Source organism: Phyllostomus hastatus, unplaced genomic scaffold, assembly GCF_019186645.2.
Source record: "Phyllostomus hastatus isolate PE091 unplaced genomic scaffold, TTU_PhHast_1.1 phas_scaffold_555, whole genome shotgun sequence".
Taxonomy (NCBI): Eukaryota; Metazoa; Chordata; class Mammalia; order Chiroptera; family Phyllostomidae; genus Phyllostomus; species Phyllostomus hastatus.
The window spans coordinates 14,344,620-14,364,487 of NW_025334036.1; the positions used below are offsets into that span (position 1 = coordinate 14,344,620).

The 19,868-nt window shown below is 48.9% G+C and overlaps 1 protein-coding gene across 4 annotated transcripts in view; it reads right to left on the reverse strand.

Annotated features, from left to right (window-relative positions):
• Positions 1-19,868, reverse strand: part of HERC2 (HECT and RLD domain containing E3 ubiquitin protein ligase 2) — a 198,849-nt gene that overhangs the window by 135,164 nt on the left and 43,817 nt on the right. For all 4 annotated transcript variants that reach the window (XM_045824954.1, XM_045824955.1, XM_045824952.1 and 1 more), the window contains exons 5-12: positions 13,297-13,516; positions 11,146-11,246; positions 10,382-10,538; positions 8,329-8,439; positions 4,803-4,974; positions 3,168-3,341; positions 1,952-2,140; positions 1,216-1,367 (exon numbers count right to left, since the gene is read on the reverse strand). In XM_045824954.1, the coding sequence (XP_045680910.1) occupies positions 1,216-1,367; positions 1,952-2,140; positions 3,168-3,341; positions 4,803-4,974; positions 8,329-8,439; positions 10,382-10,538; positions 11,146-11,246; positions 13,297-13,516 (1,276 nt within the window). The remainder of the gene's footprint in view (positions 1-1,215; positions 1,368-1,951; positions 2,141-3,167; positions 3,342-4,802; positions 4,975-8,328; positions 8,440-10,381; positions 10,539-11,145; positions 11,247-13,296; positions 13,517-19,868) is intronic.

Consider the following 19,868-nt stretch of genomic DNA (forward strand, 5'->3'; position numbering starts at 1 on the left):
GCACAGCAGGAGGCAGGAAGGGTAGTGACAAAAGTCTCATTAAGCTGGCTCTTCCCTTTCAAAACAGGCGAAAAGTTTGCACTCCGGAACGCGTTTACTATGCTTGGAGACCCCCACGACAGCCCCTCCTGAGACAGGGCTTACTCACTCCGGGACCCCGATTCCAAGAAATGCACGCAGGCACAGGGGCCAGCGGTGCACGGGGACGGCCCAGTGTCTGACCCTGACACCACATCTCCTCCTCTGCTCCGCTCCAGTCTCACCCCCCCACCCCGCCTGCCAGTCTGTCTGCAACCCCCGCCCTCGACATGATCTCATCTCCACCCGACACCTGGAGTGAGGGACACATGCACCAAACGCTACGTCTCGGCGGAGGGTTACTTCAGGACAAGATGTTCCCACGTGCTCGATGATAAATGACCAAAGTGGAAAGTCAAGGCCTACACCCTGCACCTCGATCCCCTCATGCCCCGGGCTCCCCGTGCCAACGCAGCGCCTCCAGTCGGACAGGAGCTACCGTTCCTTCACTCCCGCGCTTTCCGCTACCACGGGACCACATGTGCCAGGGCCCCTCACGACGCGGTCGGGTCCGGAGTAGTTCCGCTGAGTGCAGCACACAGGAGTCAGTCAGCTCTCTTCAGTCTGGGGGTCTTCCCAGCGGATGCCTGTCACCACCCCCATCACCCATAACAGGGGTAACAGCTGTGTCTCCTCCTGACTCTGCAGCTGCCCCATCCTCACTCGTAGCTCGGACCCCCGTGAAGTGCAGCTGCAACACGGTTCAAACCTCAGGCCCACGCATGACACTGTACAGAGGGTCCCCGTCCTCCATCCGGCTCCATGTTTAGGCATTTGTGCTCAGAGCCACCACAGAATCCACAGCTTCCACAAAAGGGAAGAGGAAACTACTGGTATTTGTACCACAGAAAACTGTACTATGGCTCAATTCAGGAGAGGGGCCCTTATGACACTGAAGCGACAGGAGTGAGGGACCTGCTTCAAAACACCCCATGGGGGGCAGTGTGTGCGGCCAAAGCGGGGCACAGAGCTGGAAGGGCTGAAGCTGGGGAGATGCCACCCTCTGTGCTGCATGTCACCCAGGAGCTGACTCTCCTGGTAGCCGACCCCTCCCATCCCCACCACACCATTCCACCCGAGTTTCAACACAGCAACACAGGAGGAGAGCACGTGGGTACAGAGGCGGGCCACACATACACGGTGTCCCCGTGGCCCAGCCGTCCGCCGTCCCCGCAGCCCCAGGAGTACACCTCTCCGGTGGCGGCCAAGGCCAGGTAGTGGTGACCGTCGGAGTGGGCGGCGATTTTCACGATGTTTCTGGAGGCCAGACCCTGAACCAGCTGCGGGGCCTGCAAGGGCGAGCAGAGAGAATGGCGTCAGTAAGCAGCCCACAGACTGCAAAAACCACACACCGCCCTTCCACTGTGTGTCTCCCTTGAACGAACTCTTGGCAAACCGAAAGGACAAGGGCTTCTAGCGGTGGCCAGGCCAGCGCTGGCCCATGCCCACCCAGCACCAACAGAAAGGGTTCCACGCGCTGCACGCGTGACCAAGCTGCCCCTGAGCGACGGGAGCTCCCCGCTCCGGGTGAGGAGCAGCCTCTTCTGATAGGGACCATCCCCGAGAGGCCCGGTCCCCTCCTTCATCCTTGCCTAGCCCCCACGGGCACGTGGGCTCGCACCCACGGAGGCAGTTCACTCATGGGAGCCACGTCTGGCCGTAGGCATCACCACGCAGAACCCTCGATCCTGGCAACTAAGAGACTCTGCCTCCGAGTCTTGACAAATTAAGGTTTGAAATATAACTAACAATGAATGAACAGACGCTTATAAATCTTCAGATGTCCAACAATCTAAAGATCAGCCCTCTGTAGCTTCCGCAGGAGAGAAGCTGCCCACCCCAGAAGCTGGGGGCCAGGGCCCGGGACACCCACCAGTGTGTCGCTGTTGTAGGCCTGCGAGTACACGCGGCCGTTCCGAGACAGGATCAGGAAGCGCTTCTCCGCACAGGCGATCTGCGTGACCCCCAGGGCAGCCAGGCCCTCGCTCTGGATGGGGCCGATCACATTGGCATAGCACTTCCATCCTATCAGCCCCCAGCCTATGACCTCCTGCAAGGATCCCTAGGAGGTGACAAAGAAGTACATGTCTACAGCAGCAAGAAAACTGGTTTCTTAGTCCAAAGAAAGAATGCATTAGGATGGCGCAACACGGAGACACTGGCAGGTAAACTGAGATACTATAAGATAAAAACAAAGCATGCAGAGAAAGAAGCTGACTCAAAACACATGAATAACGGGTAACATTTTGCCTCAGGTAACAGATGAGATCAAGTGACTAAGTTATTTTCCACAACCTGTCATTTACACATTAAAAGTAGTGCAAGTATCAGAAAACTGGACTTGAACAACAATTAAAATTTTTTTTAAATATTCTGGAAAAAAAAAAACAAAAGTAGTGCAAGTAGCCCTGGCTGGTGTGGCTCAGTGGACTGAGCATCGGTCTGTGAACCAAAGGTCACCGGTTCGATTCCCAGTCAGGGCACAGGCCTGGGTAGTGGGTTCTGCCCATGGTTTGGGTGTGGACAAGAGGCACCCGATGGATGCTTCTCTCTCACACTGATGTTCCTCCCCCTCTTTTTCTCCCTCCCTCTCTCTCTCAAAAAAAAAAAATGAACTAAAAAAACAATAGAAAAACCTGGATTCAAAAGGAGGATGAATCCATGTGACCCTGGCAAGACTCCCCGCCACTGCACATGGCGGTTTCCTCCCGGTGCCAAGGACCACATGGTGAGGACCAGGCGCGACTGTGGGTGCAAGGTCACCGGTGGACCATCACGGCTCTGAGCAGCGGCACAATCACACACAGCTACGTTCGGCGTGCCCCATGTATAAAAAGGCTCCAGAATCTCCCCAAAGAGGGCAGAGTGGCATGTGGCTGTGTAAGAAAAGGGGAGACCTCGGGGGTGGCACCTCCTGAACCTGCGCTGGGACCGAGGCCCCGTCGGCCTCGGCACCCTCAACACTCTGACTACAGACGGTGCCTTAAACTGTGCATGCGTTTACAAGCTGGAAGCCAGCTCCACCCCAGCCTATCAGGGCGCAAGGAGACACGGGAGGGTCCTGAAACAAACAGCCCCACCGCACACACCTTGTGGGACGTAGGGGAGCTGCACAGTGGGGGCGTGCAGGGCGCCGCCAAGCGGTCTAAGTGCGCCAGGACGACAACGGCGGTTTGCCGCAAATCGATGGCGAGCTCGCTGTCTTGCGGGAGAACAAGGTACCTCAGGAAACTCTCGTTGGGGCTCAGAGGGCCACACAGGAGCTAGAAGAAAGGTACACAGGCATCGTCAGACACAGAGGAACAAGGACCACCATTAGCCTGCCACGACTCTGGATTTGGGTATTCACGGTGACCCGTGATCTCTAGCCATCGGATGAGAAGTGTCACCAATGCACCCACACTGCTGGGCACTCCTCACCCACCCGCTCAGGTCGGTGCCACAGTCCAGCACCCAGGCACCCTTGGGAGAATGCACAGCTAGCTGTGCGGGAACACAGCACTGCACCTCCATCTGGCTTTTAAAACTAGAAAAAAAAGGCTCTTTTATTCTAAATACTGAGCCCACTGGAAAAAAAACTAATTTTATTTGCACATTATTAATCCTAAGAATGTAAAGGCAGAGTGGCCTTATTACCATTAAAGACTGCCTCGTGCCAGAAAAATTAGGCTGAAGCCTAACCGTGGATGGCTACGTGTTTCCAGAAGAAACCTGCGAGATCAAACCTGGGCCTCTAGAAAGCAGCAGGGTTGCAGTGGGGTCACAGCGGGGTCAGGGGTCAGATGCAAGGTACGAGCAGGACATGCTAGGCCCCCAGCCTGCGGAGGGGATGTGCTTCCCGTGGAGCCCGCACACCGAAGCGCCAACAGAGTGAGCGAGCCTCTACTCCCAGAGCTCTCTTTCTAAGTTTTCAGAAGCCTGCATTTCAGACTCGGCGCTGTGCTCACTGACGCAGCTCGTGCTCACCCACCTGAGGTCTTCTGGTAAAGGGCGGGTGGGGGACAGCACAGAGGAGGGAGACCTACCGGCGCCTCTGCACAGGGTCAGATATGTGCCCGCCCCGGGGGACAGAGTGCGAACTCATCATGTAGCACCTCCCCTGCACCAAGCACGGGCTCCTGCCCAGGGCAGCCCGGCCCCAGCCCCGCGCCACCTCCCCACTACCACCACAAGTGCCCGTCTTCATGCTCCCACTAATGCACACCCGCGTGGAGTGAGCACGCCTTCACATCCTCCAGAGCATCCTAACCTCGCTCCCCCACCGCAGCCAGAGCACAGCGTGCGTGGCGGCTGGGAATGGCAAGCACTAACCCCACACGCGCAGAGGGCCGAGTGCCTCCCACTCAGCAGAGAGAGCAGGACCCGGTCACCAAGGCGACAGATGTCCGTATCTGAAAGCGTAGGCTCATCTACACCCAGAAAGAGATTCCCTGACTACACACCCAGCGCAGGATGATGCAGGCACAGAGCGCCACGTCCACCCACTCCGGCCACTCCTCAATTGCTCGGAAGAGCCCTGATGTGCTCATGGGATGTTCCTCCACACTACCTGCAGGCCAGCACATGACCTGCCACGCCTGCCTCATGGCTGGCATCACCAAATCCAGGCTCCCCACGACGACAACCACCCCCACGGACACTGCTCTTGTCTGTCCAAGTCTAACTCCTAGGATAACCGCAAACAGGAGAGCTAGTCAAATGCAAAGCCCCGTTACCGCCCTTACGTGCGTGTCTCCCTCCGCGTGAGGGGCGTCCTTGCCGCAGAGCATGCCCTGGAATCGCTGCAGCAGGGGGAGGAGGGGCGCGCTGGTGCCCTGGGCGGAGCGCTCGTTGTCTGTCTCCTGCGTCCCGCTGTCCCACAGCTGCAGCAACAGCAGGACTGCCGAGAGCATTTGGCTGAAAGAGAAGATAGCTTTATTCTCAAGGGGAAAAAAGAAGAGATTAATTTTTTTTTTTGCCATCACCCATCAAAAGCAAAAGAAGACAACAAAATAAAATTGAAGAAATACTTTAGATTTAGCAGGAAACTAAAAAATGTCATCCGAACCATTCTCGGTGGAAAATGGCTAAATCTATACCACAATTTTAGCAGAAGAGGCCCGCCTTGTGTTAGAAGACATGGGCAGAAGCTCGACCGGCACTTTCTAAAGGGAATTTCTAGGCCTTAAATGAATGGCATAAAAGTAACCGCACCGTTCTGAGAATACTAGAGAGTGGAACACAATAAAGGAAGGAAGAGCACCGCAGGGCGAGGCGGTGGTGTCAGGGACGGTGCTACCTGCCCCTCCACAGCCACATCCCAGTCGCAGCCGAGCCACAAAACAAACGTCCTTCAGAGCCGCCTGGCCCCTGGTGGGATGGAAGCAACACTGAGAATGAAAGGGCAGAGGTGTGGAGCCAGCAGGTCGCACACACATGGGTGGGGGTTACAAACAGAGAGGGACATCTTGGCTGCCAAGGTCCCCCTGAGGAACAAGGGGTCCCAACACCCCAGCCCAGAGCTCCAGTCCCGGAAAGAGAAGTCCCCGTAACTCTGGGCTGTGAAAACCAGCAGGGATGGAAGATGAGTGAGGCCGGGCTCCTGGAGTCCCAGGCACTCCTCTTAAAGGGCCAGCACACAGACTTGCTCTGACTCTGTCCCTCAGAGCTGCGGCCCTAGAGCGCCAGAGACACACTGGCGAAACGGAACTGTCCAGCAACGGGGCAAGAGCAGGGGGCAACTTCACGCAGACAGAAGTGCTGGCAGAGGCCACAGCTCTTCGGAGGAGCCCTCCCCTCATGGCACCACAGGAGGCACCATATCTGAGTCTCCAGCAACCTGGCCCCCAGTTAGCCCCACCCCGGGGGGGCCTGCAGCTCCCAGAAGGCCCCACAGCCACTGCCCCCACAGAATGCTGCAGACAGACCGCATGGAAGCACCCCACCCGACCACCTCCACAAGCAACACGCTCAAGGGGCGGCCTCAGCGGGCACCAGAGCCCTGCTGAAAGAAACACGGCTCTGTGGGGTGGACCCTGCATGGCTGATTCTCCACCGTGATCAGAGGTCAGGGGTCAAAGCCAGTCTTTGCAGCTGACTGGCCTGGGGGTAAATCCCGCCCAATGACACACCAACAGCAATCAAGGCTCAACTGCAAGAACAGGGTATACAAAGCTCACAGGGGTGCACCTGGAGGGCCCAGCCCAGGTAAGCAGGAAGGCTGTGCCACTGGGCCCTACAAGACACCTACTATATTAGGCCACTCTCTACCAGGACAGGGAGTCAAAGCAGCTCTACCTAATGCATAGAAACAAACACAGGGAGGCTGCCAAAATGAGGACACAAAGAAACCTGGCCCAGATGAAAGAACAGATCAAGACTCAAAAATAAGAGCTAAACAAAAAGGAGACAAGCAATCCAGTAGATGCAGAGTTCAAAACACTGGTTATAAGGATGCTTGAGGAATTTAGGGGAAGAGTAGATGAACTTGGAACAGCATAAAAAAGAACCAGTCAGAAACAAAGAATACACTAACTGAAAGGAAGAATAATTTACAGGAATCAACATTAGAAGAAACCAAGAATCAAATCAGAGATTTGGAATGTAAAGAGGCAGAAAACACCCCATCAGAACAGAAAAAAAAAAAAAATGAGGATTGCCTCTGGGACAACTTCAAGTGTACCAATATTAGCATCATGGAGGTACAGGAAGAAGGAGAGACCAAGGAATTGAAAGCCTATTTTAAAAAATAATGACTGGCCCTGGTCAGTGCAGCTCAGTGGATGGAGCACTGGCCTTCGAACCAAAGGGTCACTGGTTCAATTCCCAGTCAGGGCACATGCCTGGGTTTGTGGGCCAGGTCCCCAGTTGGGGGCCACGTGAGAGGCAACCACACATTAATGTTTCTCTCTCTCTCTCTCTCTCTCTCTCTGTCCCTCCCTTCCCGTCTCTCTACAAATAAATAAATAAAATCTTAAAAAAAATAAAATAATAATAATAATAATAATAATTGAAAGTTTTCCTGACCTGGGGAAGAAAATAGACATACAAGTCCCAGAAGCTCAGATAATCCCAAACAAGATGAACCCAAAGAGGCCCACACCAAGACAATTCATAATTAAAATGCTGAAGGTTAAAGACAAAAAGAGAATCTTAAAAGCAGCAAGAGAAAGACCATTATTACCTACAAGGGAGCTCCCAAAAGACGATCAGCTGATTTCTCAACAGAAACTACACAGTCAAGAAGGGATAGGCAAGAAGTATTCAAAGTGATAACAAGCAACGCCCTACAGCCAAGATTCCTCTACCCAGTGAAGATATCATTTAGAATCGAAGGGCAGACATAGAGCTTCCCACACAAGAAGAAGCTAAAGGAGTTCATCACTACCAAACCAGTATTCTATGAAATGCTAAAGTCTTCTTTAAGAAGAAGAAAAAAGATAAAAATGTGAACAATAAAATGGCAATATATACATATCTATCAATTGAATATAAAGAAGCAAAATAAATGGGCCAGTAGAACCGAAACAGACTCATATATATAGAGAACATTTTGGCAGCTGCCAGATGGAAGGGGTGCAGGGGGACTGGGTGAAAAAGATGAGGGATTAAGAAGTACAGTTTGCTGGTTACAGAGCAGTCACAGGGCTGTAAAGTACAGCACAGGGAATACAGTCAATAACAACCTAATAACTATGTGTTGGTGCCAGACGGGTGTGAGATTTATCAGGATGATCACTTAGGAAGTTATATAATGTCTAATCACTGGGGCATACACCTGAAGCTAATATAATAATGTATGTCAACTGTAATCAAAAAATAAAAATGATTTTTAAAATGAAGGGGGAGCCCTGGCTGGTGTGGCTCAGTGGATTGAGCACCGGCCTGTGAACCAAAGCATCGCCAATTTGATTCCCAGTCAGGGCACATGCCTGGGTTGCAGGCTGGTCCCCAGTGAGGGGCATGCAGGAGGCACCCACACATTGATGTTTCTCTCCCTCTCTTTCTCCTTCCCTTCCCCTCTCTCTAAAAATAAATAAATAAATTCTTTTTTTTTTATTTAAAATGAAGGGGGGAAAAAGAAAGTGAAGACAAGCTAACTGCACCCAGGTCTGAAAGAAGAGAATGTCCGAGGGGACAGTCCTGTGATTACAGAACACCACACACTTGCTACAGTAACAGACGCTTCCGTGAAACGCCAGAAAACACAACAGCCGTCCGGATCCAGAGGCATTACCCCGACGTGCCCCAGCCCACGCACAGCACCCTTACCTCAGCGTGCCTCTCTGCACTGCCAGCTCCAGCAGGATGGCCAGGGCCAGGTGCTGATCCTGCAGGGGGACGCTGCCCGGCCCTTTGGGGGCTGGCGTCCCATGAACGTCCCTGAAATGACAGCAGTGGGTCAGGAACAAAGGCAGAGCTTAGGGACAGCGTGCTCACATTAACACTAGGATGTTAATATACGTTCTCTCTCAGGGAGAAGTATATTTCTAATATCCAGAATCTAGTTTCTGAGACTTGCTACTAAAATGGTATCAGAGATTTTAAAGTGTGTGATGAACCTGTAGGCATGTGATTTAAATAAAAGTGTTAATTCAGGTACTCTAAAATGATTACATTAGAAGGCATATTCCAAGTTCTGGTAGCGTAAAATTATTGATGTTTTAGATCCGTTCCCAGTTTCACTGACACGTAGAACTATTAGACTGTCAGCCCTGGCTGGCGTAGCTCAGTGGATTGAGCACGGGCTGGGAACCAAAGTGTCCCAGGTTCGATTCCCAGCCAGGGTACATTCCTGGGTTGCAGGCCATAACCCCCAGCAACCGCACATTGATGTTTCTCTCTCTCTCTCTCTCTCTCCCCCTCCCTCCCTTCTCTCTCTAAAAATAAATAAATGAAATCTTTTTTTTTTAAAAAAGGAAGTTACTTTCTATTCTAAAAAAAAGAACTATTAGACTGTCAACATTCCTCTACAGAACTGGAGAAGGATCAATTTCTAAAACCACCTGAAAAATCTATAGGCAATGTGTCTATGCTTATTTTTATCTGTGATCAAAGAAGTAATTTTAACTTTTCCTTGTGCTCCAATAATAAATAACAAGGCTTCTTAACTCGAGACGGGAGAGGATCGCCCAACATCACCATCACAGTGGGATTTTTTAAATGAATCCGAAGCCTATTTTCAGGGACCCCTCGCCACAGCACTGTATGGAGCCAAATTCCTACTGAGACCACAGGTGGCCCTGCTTGCTGGAAGGGACACAGCAGTGACCTCTGGTGAAGGGGATGAGAAGAGACTCACTAAGTATGTCTTTGTTGAATTCTGTACTGAGTGCATGCATGTTCTTTAAATTTAAAAGCCATTAGCAATCCCTGGCTGGTGTGGCTTAGTGGATTGAGCATAGGCCTGCGAACCAAAGGGTCACTGGTTCGATTCCCAGTCAGGGCACATGCCTGTGTTGCGGGCCAGGTCCCCAGTAGGGGGCGCATGAGAGGGAACCGCACATTGATGTTTCTGTCTCTCTCTTTCTCCCCCCATTCCCTTCTCTCTAAAACACATATAAATAAAATCTTTTAAAAAATTAACAAAACTACATAGCACCCAATACCAGAGTTCATATTCAATGATTCACAAATTTTTCATACCAAAAAGACTTCATGTAGATTTGAACATTTTCATCTTGAGTAGTTATCTACTCGTGCATTGTCTATTCAGACAACACCCATCATTCAAATGGTGGCACACACAGTCTCACTGAGGGGCTTTTGATGGGTGCTCACACGCCTGAGGAACCAAGAAGTACAGATTGGGCCCTGATGGTGTGGTTCCGTGGACTAAGTGCCAGCCTGCGAATAAAAGGGTCACCAGTTCGATTCCCATCAGGGAACATGCCTGGGTTGTGGACCAGGTCCCCAGTAGGTGGCGTGAGAGAGGCAACCCCACATCCATGTTTCTCTCCCTCTCTTCTCTCTCCCTTCCCCTCTCTTAACAAATAAATAAATAAAAATCTTACAAAAAAAAATAAATAAGTGCAGACTGGCAGTTACAGAACAGTCACGGGGATGCAAAGCACAGCCCAGGGAATACACTCAGAAAGACTGTAAGAACCACGAGTGGTACCAGGTGGGTGCTAGACCTATTGGGGTGCTCAATTGCTAAGCTACAGAAATGTCTAACCACGCAGCTGTACACCTGAAACTGATATAATATTCTATGTCAGCTGTAACGGAAGAATAAAATAAAAAAACAGCAAGAGGGGCCGGGATGCTGGAGCGCCCCACAGCAGGCTCACAGCGCAGGGAGTTGGGCAGAGAGGGCACTCACCCCGTCACCACAGCCCTGAGGAAGCGGGTGGCTCTCTCCACCACCTCCAGCCACACGGAGGACACGGCGCTCTCGTCGAAGAGGGAGGCCTCGGGCAGCGCTCTCAAGGCGTCCAGGGATTCCTGCAACAGCTCGCTGCAGAGGTCCGCGTCCTCGCCTGGACACACACACGCATCAGCGGAGGCCACCCGCACCTCGGCACCACCGGCAAGCCACACCGTCCCCACTGGCCCGGGGGCGGGGGTGGCCCTCCCAGCCCTGGGCCCAAAAGGTCACCCATGTTCCCATTGTCCCGTTTTCCACCCTCAACTTCCTCTCACTGAGCCCCTGCAAGAGCTCAAAAGACTGAAATGGAGGGAAATTGTCCCCCATGTCAATTCTGCAAGACTCTGGCGTCAGCACGTCTAAGTTTTGCTCTCCTAGAACACACATCAGCCCCGAGGCCCTGCAGCAGTTTTTATAGTTTTTTCCCTTTTGATTGAGCAGACTGGGACGACACCGGGGAACAAATTTATACAGGTCCTCATGCACAATTCCACAACATGTCATCTGAACACTGTGCTGTGTGTTCGCCACCCCGGCAAGTCTCCTTGCACTTTTTCTTGAGAAGCACAAACCCGACAAGTCGGACTCTGAGGCCTGTCATGTTCCATCAAGGCAAAGGGGGAGCCCAGGGCACATGCGGTGGGCCCAAGGGCCCATGGTGGCAGCAGTGAGGGGGTGGAGCCTCCTGGGAAGTGGACCCGCCCACTGGGCGCACCTACCTGACCGCCAGGCCCTCCTCAGGAATGCAAAGGCGAAGGACAGGGCTGCTCGGGATCCGACTCGCGCCAGGCCCTCCACGCCCTTGCCAGGGGGCCGGGAACTGAGGGGACACACGGGGGGGGTAATGATAGGGGGTCAGTCAGAGGAAGGCGCCACAGCAGATCAAAGGCATCATCAATGCGGGGACTCCCACCAAGATGGGGTGGGCAGGGGTTTCTTTACATGGCAGAGTCACACGGGATTTTTAGCTTTCTTTTTAAAAAACTTTTACCTAATATACTTTGTAAAGGAAAAATATCCTCTTTAAGGAAAAAAATTCAAAAAGGATTTTAAACGACTTGAAAACTGCTCACGAAAAAAGACCTCAGGGAGCTGAGGTTATTTGATGCAGGGGAGGGGCGAATGATAAACATACACACTGAAATGGGGCATTAAACCCACTGCACTAGCCATGGCCAGGAGAGCCCAGTGGATTGAGCACAGGCCTGCAAACTAAAGGTTTGCTGAGTTTGATTCCCAGTCAAGGCACTTGCCTGGGTTGTGGGGCAAGTCCCCAGGAGGGGAGCATACAAGAAGCAACCACACATTGATTTTTTTTTTTCCTCTCCCTCTCTCCTTCCCCTCCCCCCCCCCCACTTTGGGACCATCCCGTGTTGGCTGGGTGAGAGAGGCCCAGGCTGGTGACCCGCTCCCGAACTCAGTGCTTATCATTCTCATGTATCTCTGCAGGCTTTTTCCTACTTACTTACGTGAACTTATTTAACAAGACTGGCTTCATTTCACATATTTTCAATAATTATACAAACGGCTTCCTGCATTTTTTTCTACAGCTTTGCAGGTGGCTTCCACTAGGGAGGTGAAGGGCATAAGGAATCTCTGTACTATTTCTAACAACTGCCTATGAATCCACAATGATCTCAAATACATTCTTTTTCATTTTTGAAATTTCCTCTGTTCAGTAAAAAATAGATTTCAATTGACCCATCAACCCTCACGTGGCAAAGGAGAGCAGAGAAACGTCAGTCAGGTGCTCAGCCACCTCTGCTCCCTTGGGAACTCGGTCTGACTCACACGCAGAGCACTTAGATACCTTCAGAGTCTGCCACCCACATGCGCCCACCCTCTGGGGTCCACAGCCACCTCAGACAGCGGTCCCTGTGCAGTCGAGTAGGAAGGGACAAGGACAGAGCCTGCTGCTGTCACGTGGGTGGGAATCTGCCCGGTCACGTGGTTTAATTTATCCTAAAAGTACTACTCAAATACATGATATGGAACGGGATTTCAACTGAAAACCAAGGAAATACGCTACGTTTAACACGTCTTATTTCCCTGGGAGGCAACATAATAAGGTTCTTTCCCAGCATTTTTCTGCCTCCTGTACTTCCCACGTGCTCTTCAGGGAGTAAAAGCCGATATTACAATCAAATAAAAGCAACTTGACTAACTATAGAAAATATGAATTCTATCCTGAAATCTTTTTGTCTAGCTTTCTGGGGACAGCTGTATTTTGGAAAAATACACTTTTACACAATTCTTAAGGTTCTAACAGCTGTTAGTGCCTTGGAGAAAAGCTGCTGGTGTGTGCACCAATACAGTAAAAATCGTATGCCTGAAGGCAGCTCCTACAAAAAAGTGTCAGATGAGGAAAAAGAAAATGAAGCATCTAAATGAGTTAAGCAGTAAATATTGCAATCTGACTGTTCCCTATCCAGTAGCAAAATAAAACGAATATAGCGTTCAGATCCCATTGTCAAATCTGCACATGCCCCCAAGCACCTGTGCTGCAGAACAGCCACTGACAGAAGAGGGTGTTCAAAAAATGGCACAGGTTGTTTTTACACAACCTGTAGCTCAGGGGATTGAGCACCAGACTGCAAACCAAAGGGTCAGGGGTTCGATTCCCACTCAGGGCACATGCCTGGGTTGCAGGCCAGGTCCCCAGGGGGGAGTGTGCAAGAGGCAACCACGCATTGATGTTTCTCTCCCTCTCTTTCTACATCCCTTCCCCTCTTTCTAAAAATAAAATCTTTAAAAATAAAAAAACTTCACAAAGATGGAAAGGGAACTCTACCAAAAGCCTTGATTGACTTTCCTGCACTGGGACTTTCCATGTAGCTGGTACCAGGATTCCTTCTTCATTCTCTAGTTACCTTTTCTTGTCCACAGGAGGCAGAGAAACGCTGCTGCTTTTCCACTTCACTTTGACATTCTCCTGGAAAACGGTCCTATTCAAGGCAATGAAATACCGCTCCAGGATGACCAGCCGCTGCTTGAGCCTCAGGGCTGAGAGGGTGGTGGTGGCCGACCGGATGGCCAGGGCCTGCTGTTCCTTGACCAGCACGGAAAGGCATTCCTTCAGTTCATTCACATCTGGAAAACAAGCCAACGTCCAGCCTCTCATTATCTGGGGCCTCATTTGTTGTATTGTCAGTAAGATGGGTAATAGTAACAGGTGACGCCCGAGTGCCCGTATGTGGCAAGACAGGTTTTAAGCACTTGACACATGCTAGCTCATCCTCCTGGCCACCGTCAGGGGGCAGAGCTGTGTGTGCAATTTTATGGGGGAGGAAAATGAGGCACAGAGAATTTGCCAAGGTCTCCCAGATGAGGACACATGGGAGAGACCACGCTCAGCCACTGAGGTATGCTGGCTCTCAGCAAACGCTGTATGAAAGCTTTTACCACAAAATTATGAAGTTACTAGTTATCAGCAGCACACTCCCTAGACAGAAAAACTCTATCCATTATTCTCATGTTATAAAATCAAATTCAAAATAAAACGCGGTCTCAATAGAATTGCCCAGCATAAAGACGCGTGGGCGGTGACACACTGGAATATTTCAGAGGAAGATAAAGTAACTACTTAGAATACGTGATGCGTAAGTGCTCTCTACTGCGCATGTCTGAAATGCCCACAATGAAGGAATTTTTAAGAACCGGGAAGACAACTGCATAAATGGAAATGACTCAAGGCCCCTGATCTTCCAAGTAAGCATTATCCGGCCTCACGTCCAACAGTAAACGGGGGCCCGCCAGCCACCGACTCCGCAGCGGTGCGGCCGCTGGGCGGGGCCATCGGGGTTGGCCTGCGCGTGCGCCTGCGCATGCGCAGTCTCTCCGGGAGTGCAGGAGCTCCTAGAAGCAGGAATGGGACACACCTCACCCCGACCCTACCCGGGGTGCACCAGGGGTGGAGCCTCCCTCCCCACCCACAAGCACAGTCACGGAGGGGCTGGTCCAGGACCGGGGCTGGATGCTCGGCTGGGAAAGCTCCCGGGGCTAAGAGGGCTACCAGTTCCAGAAAACTAGATGCAGGCACAATCAATTCCACTCTGGGCTCAAGATGAAGAAGGACAAGGGTTTACACACGAAGCACCAGCCCTGCCCGCTCACAGGCGTCCTCCGAGAGTCACCATCGGGCCAGCACGGAGAGGTGCCCGAGCCCCCACGGACACACGGGACCCTTCACGGAGACAGCCCAGTCAATGGTGGGAAACCAACATGCCTCCCAGGTGGAATTTCTACTAGAAGCCAGGTGTAGGAAAAGCTCTGCCTTCCTGAAGAGGCACGATGTTTTCTCCTTTTAAGTAATCATATGTCTCTCCCCTGCCCAGCTGAAAAGTCCTGAGGCTCACAGACAGCACCCATGCTTGGGGCATGTGGATGCTCTTCTTCCCCACATCCTACCTCTGCTTCCTTGTCCCAACCCTCACCGCCTAGTCCACCAGACTTTGGGATACTTTGAAACACATGTATGAGTAAAGAAAGAAACAAAGTGTGAGTTCCTGAAGACCATCTGCGGAGAGAGCAGCACTCCCACCCACCCCCGCAGTAACAAGTACAGTGCACTTGTGCCGGCGGAGCAGGGCACAGAAAGCCAGGTGCATTCAGCAGCATCTCGGGACACAGCATGAAAATGTCCGCATTTTGTGGGAAAATAGTTCTCATCATGCCAAGAACCAGGAAGATCTCAAGCTGAATTTTAAAAAGATAATTAACAGATGAAAATACTAAAATAACAAGCAGATTATAATAATCTGACCAAGGCTTTAAAGCGGCCATGATAAAAATGCTCCCACAAGCAACTACAAAAACACATGAAACACACAAAAACAGAAAACCTAAAATGAAGTTTATTTTAAAAATCAAAAGGAAATTTTAGAACTGAAAAATGTAGTAACTAAAAATAAAACTGAATGGGGTGAACAGTAGCACTAAAAAAAAAGAAAGAAAAAGAAAAAGAACAGCCCTGGCTGGTATTGCTCAGTAGCTCAGTGGATTGAGCGCGGGCCTGTGAACCAAAGGGGTGTTGGTTCAATTCCCAGTGAGGACACATGCCTGAGTTGCAGGCCAGGTCGCCAGTAGGGGGTGCTTGAGAGGCAACCGCACATTGATGTTTCTCTCCCTGTCTTTCTCCTTTCCTCCCCCTCTCTCTAAAAATAAATAAATAAAAGCTTAAAAAAAATGAGGATCAGTGAACTAGAAGATCTAAGCTGCCCAATCTGAGTAACAGCGAGAAAGTATGCTGGGGAAAGTGGGTAGAAAACAAGTGAAAAACAGGCCACAGGGGCTCAACAGTAGACTCAATAAGGCAGAAGAAAGGACCAGTGAACTTGAAGACAGAGCAGCAGACCTCATGCAATCAGAGCACCAAAATGAAAAAAAAAAAGTGAAAACAGATTAAGGGACTTATGAGACATCAAGCATACTAACATCATATTATAGGGGCCCCAGACAGAGAAGGGGGGAAGAGAGAGAGAGAGAGAGTGAGAGAGAGAGAAAAGCCAGAAAATTTATTTGAAGTAAAAAGGGAAGAAAATATACATCAGGATCCATGAAGCCCAGAGACTGGTTTCCAAATAAGAAGACCCCACAGGCTTTCGAAAGAAGAAGATTCCCAAAGAAGAAGAGACTTAGACCAAAACACATTATAATTAAAATGTCAAAAGTTAACAACAAGCCCTGCCTGTTGTGGCTCAGTGGACTGAGAGCCAGACTGCAAAGCAGAGGGTCGCCAGTTCAATTCCCAGTCCGGATACATGCCTGGGTTGTGGGCCAGGTCCCCAGTGTTGGGCAAGCAGGAGGCAACCACATATTGCTGTTTCTCTCCCTCTCTTTCTCCCTCCCTTCCCTTCTCTCTAAAAATAAATATTTTTAAAAGAAATCTCATATTTAAAAAAACAAAGTCAACAACAGGAACAGAATCTTAAAAGCAGCAAGAGAAAAGCAACTTCTTACATACAAGAGAGTACCCATAAAACTATCAGCAGATTCTTCAGCAGAAACTGTGCAGGCCAGAGGGGAATAGGACAATACATTCAAAGTGTTGAGGAAAAAAAACAATCAAAAATACCCTACCCAACAAAGTTACCACATAGAACTGGAAGAAATGGTTTTTTTTTTTTAAATATTTTATTTATTTTTTAGAGAGAGGGGAAGGGAGGGAGAAAGGAAGTGAGAGAAATATCAATATGTGGTTGCCTCCTGCTTGCCCAACACTGGGGACCTGGCCCACAACCCAGGCATGTGCCCTGACTGGGAGTTGAATTGGCGACCCTTTGGTTCACAGACTGGCACTCAAATCCACTGAGCCACACCAGCCAGGGCAGACAGATGGTTTTCTAGACAAACAAAAACTAAAGGAATTCATCACAACTTCACAGGACTTACAAGAAATGTTAAAGGGACTTCGTTAAGCTAAAAAGAAAGGAAACTAACTAGTAACAAGAAAACATACAGGGTCCAGCAGAAGTAACACCCGCTTGAGTGTGGTTGTTGGGGTAATAATATGCATATAATAATTTATAGTTTTACTTTGAACATTTCACCTAAAATGTCCTATGGTGTGCTTGAGTGTGATATTGTTAAGTTACAGAATGACATGCTTACGTGTGGGAACTCCGTCCAGCAAAATTCTCCTGTCCACCGCGGATGAGAAATAAGTTGTCCCAAACACAATCTTGCTGTTCCGGCAAGAAAGGGGTGGTGATTCCCTCCAGTGGGGAGTGCCCAAGCCCTTCTCCCAAACGGCTTTAATTGGGAATGGTGTGTGTATGTGATTATATGCAATGCTCATCAATCAATGTCAAAAGGCTATAGTCATACAAAAACAGGTATTATCCACAGATGACAATTGAAGGAACACAGAGTTTTGTCGTAGGTCAGGGTCTGTTAGTCATGCTGACGCCAGAAGGTCTTTAAGAGGAGTTTCATGAGGTAAGGGGTTTACTACTTATGTTTTGAACTTAAACATCCGGTTTATATCAACAGAGCCATATGAAGCAAAGCAGAGCAAGCTTCAAAGGATACAATGTATTTATCAGGCCTGATTCCCATAGGAACCCTCAGTGAGTGCGGCTATCAACTGTATCAACTGCGTTACCTGCTTTTCCAGGGAGACTTACTAGCCCCTTTCAGAGCCTGCTCTCGGGGGGCTACAATCTCCAAAACCACACAGAGTGGTCCCCAACACTTAGGATTTTGTAATACAAGATTTTGTAATAAAAAAGGGGCAGTATTTGCACTGGACTTGATATAAAAGTAAAAATAAAAGTCTCACTGGTCAAAGGTAAACATATAAAAAGGCAGTGGGTTAATCACAAACAAAGCTAATATAAAATTTAAAAAACAAAGGTAGTAAAAATAACGATAATAATGAACAGATAGACAACATATAAAAAATACGAATTATGACATCAAAAACATAAAATACATGGGAAGAGTAAAAATATACAGCTTTAAAATGTAGTCAAACTTATGTAGTTATCAACTTCAAATAGACTTTGATACACATGATACTTATGGCAACCACAAAGCAAAAGCATACAGTAGATACAAAGACACTGAGAGAGGAATGTAAACACACTACTAGAGAAAGCCATCAAACCTCAAAGGAAGAGAGAGCAGGAGAAGAAAAGGACAGAGAACGACAGAGAACCCAACAAAAAAAATGGCAATAAGTGCATGCCTATAAATAACTACTTTAAATATAAACGAACTGAATTCTCCAATCAAAAGACATACAGCTGAATGGATAAAAAAATAAGACCCATGTATATGCCACCTAAAAGAGACTCACCTCTGACTAAGGGAACACACAGATAGAAAGTGAAATAATGGAAAAAGATACCCCACACACAGCAGATACCGAAAGAAAGCGGGTAGCTATACTTAAATGAAATAGGTCTTAAAACAAAGAGTGCAATCAAGGCAGAGAAGGGCATTACACAATGACAAAGAGCTCAACTCAACAAGAGAATGTAACATTTATGAACATTTATGCATGCAACACAGGGAGCGACTAAATGGATAAAGCAAATATTAACAGCTGTAAAGAAAGAGATGGCAACAACTTTTAAAAATACTATAGACCGCCCAGCTGGTGTGGCTCAGTGGATTGAGTGCTAGCCTGAGAACCAAAGGGTTGCTGGTTCAATTCCCAGTCAGGGCACATGCCTGGGTTGTGGGCGAGGTCCCCAGTAGGGGGCACATGACAGGCAACCACACAGTGATGTCTCTCTACCTCTCTCTCCCTCTCCTCCCCTCTAAAACTAAATAAATAAAATCTTTTAAAAAAAAGTAAAAAAAAATAAAAGTCAGAAGTGGGCAAGAGTATAATAAGAATAGGGGATGTTAATAACCTCACCTACATCACCCAGATATAAAAGGAAACATCAACTTTAAATGTCTTTATAGGCAATATGCACTTAAGCTACACTAAATTCTTTTAAACTTATTTTTCTTTCTTCAATAATAAATTAACCTTAGCTTACTACATTTTTACTTTATAAACTTAATTTTTTCACTTTTTTTAAAGATTTTATTTATTTATTTTTAGAAAGAAGAAGGGAGGGAGAAAGAGAGGGAGAGAAACATCAATGTGTGGTTGCCTCTCGCACGCCCCCTACTGGGAGCTTGGCCCACAACCCAGGCATGTGCCCTGACTGGGAATTGAACCAGCAACCCTTTGGTTTGCAGGCTGGCACTCAATCTGCTGAGCCACACCAGCCAGGGCAGGTAAATATGTATGGAAAATACATCAACCAGTAACACAGTCAATCATCATCATCAAATGTCAGGTACATATAATTGTACATGCTATGCTCTTACTCGAATGGCAGTACAGTACATGTGTCACACCAGCAGCACCACAAGCACATGAGTAGCGGGCTGTACCACGACGAGACTGCACCTACATCAACAGGTGATGGAAAATTTGCAGCTCCATTATAATCTTACGGGATCTCTGTTATACATGTGGTCCATTACTGACCAAAACATTGTTATGCCATGCATGACTGTGTAAGATAAAGGACTAGTATCCAAAATATGTAAAGAATTCACAACACTCGCCCTGACTTGTGTGGCTGAGTTGGTTGAGCCTCATCCAGCAAAGTGGGAGGTCACCGGTTCAATTCCCAGGCAGGGCACATTCCTGGGTTGCTGATTCAGTCCCCAGTCTGGGCCGATAACAGAACAATGTAACAATCTCTCTCTCCTTCTTTCTCCCTCCCTTCCCCTCTCTCAAAAATAAATTATTAATATCTTAAAAAAAAGGAAATTGCAAAACACAACAGTAAAAAATATATATGTATATATCTATCTCGATGATAAATAAGCACAGGAAAAGGGGCACACCATCATGAGCCACAGGGCACTGCAAATTAAAACTACAGTGAGAGCCCTGGCTGGGGTAGATCAGTGGATTGAGTGGGGGCTGCAG